The 6,417-nt window shown below is 56.4% G+C and overlaps 1 protein-coding gene across 4 annotated transcripts in view; it reads left to right on the plus strand.

The window, feature by feature from the left end:
- The window catches only part of PAQR5 (progestin and adipoQ receptor family member 5), an 86,713-nt gene that overhangs the window by 55,763 nt on the left and 24,533 nt on the right, over positions 1–6,417 (plus strand). For 3 of the 4 annotated variants that reach the window (XM_006165300.3, XM_006165303.3, XM_006165304.3), the window contains exon 3: positions 6,128–6,255. In XM_006165300.3, the coding sequence (XP_006165362.1) occupies positions 6,128–6,255 (128 nt within the window). Of the gene's footprint in view, positions 1–5,701; positions 5,859–6,127; positions 6,256–6,417 lie in introns of those variants that run through there. The other variant, XM_006165301.2, reaches the window with a different exon arrangement.

The following is a 6,417-nucleotide window of genomic DNA, read 5'->3' on the forward strand; positions in this document are numbered from 1 at the left end:
ACCCCCCCACCCCCGTCTCGTACAGTGGGCAGAGAACTAAACCTCCTGCTTCTGGGCTTTACCGCGGACCATACGAGGAACAGCTGATGGTTCACGACTTCCTGGGAAAGATTTTTTCAGAGACCTTTTTTTTTTTTTGGAGAGGTTTTTGCTATAGGGCGCGTGTGCTCACCAGAAAGACAGAGAGAGACAGAGAGACAGAAAGCGAGAAATCACCCCCCAGAGGGGATAGCCCCACAGCAATCCCTTCTCCTCCATTCTCCTCTCGGGATCTTGGGAACACAAGCACATGCACCCAGCATGAGTTTAAGCCACCGGGTCCAGGACTCAAACTGTGGTTGACTACATGGGAGTCCAGCGACATAGCCACTATGCTAAATGCTGGTCCCCAGAGAGACAATTTTTATTCCCTGCCACTCGATTAGATTCATTTCCCATTACTCCTATTAAACTCTGCTTCTGGTGGGCTTGGTTTCATCTCTCGTTCATAAGGTCTGGCAGCGGAAACTCATATGGTGGAGAAAGCCTGCCTGCCTGGGTCCCGGTGTCCCTCCAGGGGTGCTGTGGTTCCTGACTTTGGAGCCATCTTGTTGACTTGTTCACAAGCATTTGTTTCCTCAGAGGCTCCACAGGACGTTGAACAGGCATTATCTGGTTCTGCCAGAAAAAGTCCCCCCATCTTTCTTCCAGATCTTTCCTTCATCCTAGACCTAGTGGTCACTCCTTCTGAGGACCCCCACGGCTTGCCGTACTCTGCGTCTGCAGCTCCTGTAGCTCCACTGGCTGGGTACAGTGGAGCACACAAGGGCTTTCAGTCCAACAGACGGGGGTCTGCATCTTGGTTGTGCTGTTTCAATGGCCTTGCAGCCTTTGCCTCAGTACAATTCAGTTTCTCATCGTAAATCCGTACCTGACCCTGCTCACTCAGGAGGCAGCGAGGCCAGGCCTGCTCCAGCCTATGCTGGGTCTGGTCAGGGGAGCAGATGCAGACCACAGACCCTGTACTTTTAGAAATACTCAGAAGTTACTAATGAGGGACCTGCACTTGGCGTAATGGCTTGGCTGCCCAGTGAAACCCTGCAGGCTGGGTGCTCAACTCGCAGAAAACAGCTCACTGCTCTGGCTCCAGGAGTCTGACGGGCGTTGGCAGGTGGGCCTCCTCTACAGCATCCTGCCTCCTGGCCTCTTCACTAGCCAGGCCTCTGTGATGTCTCCCCGGAGTCCAAATGAGGGACACTAGCCAGATCAGATCGGGAACCACCTCATTGGAACCCAGTCTCCTCTAAGCGACCTTGTCCCAGACACAGTTACACTACGAGGCTCTGGGGTTCTGATGGCAATGTGTGCTTTGGGGACATGGTGAATTGACGGTAGCACTTTAAAGAGGAAGCAAATGAGGCTTGGAGAAACCATCCCCAAACCACGCCGCAGGCCGAGGGGTGAGGGTCCATCCCTCAACAGCCCTTCTCCCAGCGCAGCGCAGGTCACAGCGCCCAGGGCCCAGGGAGCCGCCACGCAGGCTTGTGTTCAGGCCTGGGCTTTGCTTCCACTACATCCGGGAGCCTGGGTGAAGGGCCTCGCCTCCTTTCATGGCAAATGGAGCCTAGAGAGGACTCCTCGGCAGAGCGGTGGGGGGCTCCGTGAGAGGCGGGACACAGAGCACACGCTGGCAACATCCGGTCAAGCCGCACCCGCTCTCAGGTGTGGCCGCCGCTGTGCAGCACTCACATGGCTGACCACAGGTTCAAATCCCAAAGCTGGCCCGAAAACGTCTGGGGCACTCAAGACCCCGATGGGTCGAGGGCTGCAGGAAGGTTTCAGAGTGACGGGTGCCAGGCCTGGCGAGGGCGTCTCTGTCTCAGGCGTGTGCTCAGGCTCACCATCATTTAAAAATACACAGAAACCTGTCCTTACTTATGCCGTCCAGAAAGTCCTGATTATCTCCTCTGGGTGAGTGGCTAGAAAACCAATGGAGGGGCCAACAGGAGACACAGAGGCTAAGGCACTGGCTCTCACATGGCCATCTGTTTCACAGTTCAAGCCCCGACTTGGTGGCTTAAGAAACACACGGGGTGGTTGTGCATGCGAGCCCAAAATCCTGAGAGGAGAATGGAGGAGGAGGGGTTGTGGCATGGCCATCCCCCCTGGGGGGGTGATTTCTCACTTCCCCTCTCTGTCTCTCTTTCTCTGACAAGTGCGCAAGCCCTACGGCAAAAATCTGAAAAACACAAACGAAACTGTCACGGTGGCATTTCGAGCATCAGGCAGCCACACACAGGGTCTGGGCCACCCACGCCACGGGGGCTTCCCAACACGAAGTCTGCGGCAGGCGCTCGCAGGGAAACCTCACCGCGGTGCGCGGACCCTGAGTGCCGAGGGCTTCTCCCTTCTCAGTAACAGGCTGCACACCACTGGGTTTCCTTTCATTCTAAATTACCCAGCCTGCAGCCAGGGATGCAAGGCAGCGTCCTGAAAATCAATTCTGCTGTGTAAATAAGCGGGTGCTGTTTACACGGGGGTGCTTGGAATTGAGGTCGAACCACAGAGTGCGGGCCAATGAGTGTAATTTGCGTTTGGGGCCAAACTGGGCTTGGAATACGGAATTGTTTCCAAATGTTGGCTCGCTGCTGAGACGTGTGGCCTGTGTCCCGAGGAGAGCTGTTCCATGCAGGGCCCTCTGCTCAGGCAGGAGTGGGAAGACAGAGGGGGCTCACCCCTTTCCTGTGCCCAGAGGAGCCCACAGCAGGGGCACACCCCAGAACCAGACGGATGGCCAGAAGGCAGAGGCTCAGAGGCAGAGGGCCGTGGGAGGCCAGCCGTCCTCGTCTGAGTCCCGGGACGGAGGGACTCCCTTTCTTTAGAGCACCCTTTAGCACCCACTCCCCCCGTCACTGTCTTACAGGGGCTGATAGACACCCAGCCTTTACCGCATCGCCAGGGCTGGGCTTCCCACCCAAGGCTGGGGCCAGGACAGCAGGTCGGATGGAGGCAGCTGCTTCTCCTTCTTTTTAATAATTACTTATTTTATTTCATTTGTTTTTAAATTTGCTATGGGGTACATGTACTCCCCAGAGAGACAGAGAGAGGTAAGGTGAGAAAGCAGACCTCGAGGTCCAGGATTTGCACTGCAGTCGGCCATGTGGGAGTCCAGTGCCCCAACCACCATGCCACTGGCTGGCCCTGAAGCAGCTTCTTTTAATCCGGCACAGTCCTGGCTTTGATGATAAATATCCTCCCAGGTCTAGGGCAAGATCCCTAAGAGCCCTCTGTTCCCCTCTGGCTCTTAACTATGTCAGTTACACACCATCCTACCCCACAACACACACACACACACACACACACACACACACATGCCCTTTGCCCGCCAGAATGCCAGGATCCTAAGAGACCGCCCTGGGCAAAGTGAGGGTGTCCTCTTCCTGGGCTCCTGCCCGTGCTGCCCGCCGTGTTCATCACTGTGCCTGTGCCCCGGCAGCCCTGCCTGCCTCCTCCGTGGGCCCTGCCCATCCCCATGTGGCCAGTGCTGTGGGGTGTCTCCTCTCACTGGCCCCCCGTCACAAGTGTGCAGTTTCACAGGCCCTGAAGGACAATCTGTAGAAGGGAGCCCTGATTCATAACAATCATCCCTTTGTGGGGCCTGCATTTGAACAAGTGGCCAGTGCTTTTATTGCTTTCCAAAGTTTGTGAAAGGAAGGAAGAAGGCAATGTGGCAGTAGGCTGACAGAGCCAGCCGAGGCTCCTGGAAGATGCATGTTTTGTTGGAGGCCATCTGAGTGCCCTCAGGCCGCACCCCCTCCTCGTGGATCAGAGGCTGAGGGCATGGGCCCCTGGCCTCCTTGTGGTCCACTCGGTGGGTGGGAATCTGCAGTGGAGCCTCCTGCTGCCCGGTACCTGAATCTGCACTGTAAACCCAGCATCCGCAGAACGGAACGCGGAACTGGAAGCCGGAACAAATGGCTGTAGTTGCCAAACCTCATTCAAATAGTGCTTCTTCATCAGACCGTGATCCAGCTTCATTCTCCGCTCTCGGCTGACGGCCTTAATCCGGATTGAACTAAGAGGTCTCTCCAACTGGGAGCCCGTGTGGAAGGGAAGCTACACCCTGGCCGTCCAGCTAGCTCATCTTCGCATGTGACGGGAGGACGCCAAGGCCCCAGGAGCTGTGCCCAGCTCCAGGTCATGTGGCACCCCGGGGGCCCAGGGTCGACTCACTACTTTGCTAGCCCTTCACTATCTCCACGCTCCACGTGACCTCTTGACTCAGAACCTCGAGAGACGGCACAGGCAGGCCAGCAGGTGGTAAGGGTTAAGGTGCTGGACCCCTCAGGGCCGACTGCGAGGTTCCTCACAGACCCCCACATGTGCACTGGCACGTGCGCACGCTCCAAATCCCGAGAGGAGCATAGAGAAGGGACTGTGGCGTGGCCATGCCTCCTTGGGTGTGATTTCTCACTTCTCTCTGTCTCTGGACCTCTCCCACGTGGGTCCATCTGTGCCACCACTACACCACCACCTGAACCCCGACACTGTGTATTTTTGAGGGGAGAACCTCTCTCAAAGACATCGGTCCTCCGAATGAGGGGTGGGTAGCTAGGTCGGAACTCTCCCAGCCTTCCCTCCTCCCACAGCTCTTGAACATTGAAGAGGAAGCTTTAAAATGTGCTGTGACCAGGGCCAACTGGTGGCACGGTGACTAAGGTGGCTGGATCCTACGTGGCCGACTGCGTGGTTTGCGTCCAGAGCCCAGCAGCTTGAGACTCACACTGGGCATGTGTGCATGCATACCCAAAATCTCAAGAGGAGAATGGAGGAGAAGAGTTTGCAGCATGGCCATCCCCCCTGGAGGGGTGATTTTCTGCTTTCTTTCTGTTTCTCTGTTTCTCTATGATGGTAAAAATCTAAAAAAAAAAAAAGTATTGTGATTTATGTTGTGGTTACTAATATTATTGTTACGATTTGCCTCAATTACCCTGTTCATTTGTAATTTACCTTTCAAAGGTCATAATAACTTTCTTCTAAATCAGTGGGTTCTAACTGGAGGGAATTTTGTCCCCAGGGAACATTTGGCAATGCTTGGAGACACATTTGGCTGTCACATGGTTATCACAGTTTACAGCGCTGGTGTAGACACAGTGCGAACAACCCGCTTCTAGAAGGTAGAAACTGGAGTCCTGCCAGGGCCAGCCATGTTAAAGAATTAGCTATCCTAAAATGTGAGCTGTTAAGATCGAGAGAGTCTAGTCTAACTCAACATGAATGGGGGGACGTCTCCTCAGTCCCATTACCTCCACCAATTCATCTCTCACTCTGCCGTGTCCTTCCCAGCCTCGGCCCCACCACGTGCACTTCAGTTCTGCAGCTGTTACAGTCCTGGCGGGCACAACGCATGCGCCACCTTCATGCACTTCATGCTGCGTGCTGGGCCGTTGTCCCTCTGACCACACCGTCTTTTCAGTTTCTGTCTTTCCTGGGTGTGATTTAATGCTCCAAGCAGGTTGAGACCCCATATTTCAGCTGACCAGGCCTGGCTTCTCACTGGGGACGTTTCTGGGGGCACTTGCTGGGTGGCCTCTGTGGGTGGGGGCAGTGGGACCTGCATGGCCAGCCTCCTCCTCTTCCCACAGCCCAGCTTCAGCATCACCATCCTCATCATCAAAAGGCCTTTGTGAAGTGCCGAGGTGAAGCTCTCCCGGCCCTGGGGTCCTCGGCAGAGCTTCCCACCGGCCCCTGACATCTGGGGCCCACTGGCTCAGACAGGCAGCACCTCTACCAGCCAGCCGCAAAGGCCTCTAAACACCGGGCCGGACGCCCCAAGCAAAGGGCACTAGATAGATTCTCAGGCACCATTCATGACCATAGTAAGTGCGCCTGGATGCAGAGGCGGGCTGGGTTCCTGAAGGGAGCCTGGTCCTTGGGCTCTCTGCTCCAGCTGGCTGCAGGCTTGAGAGAGGGATCCATGTGGGGCCGTAGGAGGGAGGGAGGGGCCCGCAGCCTGACGCCGAGGACTTGGGCCACGCGTCCAGGCTCACAGCGCCCAGGCTGGAGGAAAACTCCAGGCCCGCCAGAGGTACTCCTCCTGGGGCCTCCAAGCCACCACGCCTCACTCGGCCCCTCTCTCCCTCCACAGGTGTTCCATGAGCAGGGCATCCTCTTTGGCTACCGGCACCCGCAGAGTTCTGCCGCTGCCTGTGTCCTCAGCCTTTTCCAAATGACCAATGAGACCCTCAACATCTGGACTCACTTGCTGCCCTTCTGGTACGTTCCAGCCCCTGCAGCAGCCGGGCTCCTGGGGAGTGGGGTGGGGAGCACAGATTCTCTGCTGGGATCTGGGGACGCCCCCTCCCCGGGTGCACATGTGCCAGGTGAGTGTGTGGTGTGTGTGCGTGTGGGGAAGCTGGGTCTGCCCCAAGACTGAGC

The sequence above is a fragment of the Tupaia chinensis genome, unplaced genomic scaffold (genome assembly GCF_000334495.1).
Source record: "Tupaia chinensis unplaced genomic scaffold, TupChi_1.0 Scaffold143878_1, whole genome shotgun sequence".
Lineage (NCBI taxonomy): Eukaryota > Metazoa > Chordata > Mammalia > Scandentia > Tupaiidae > Tupaia > Tupaia belangeri.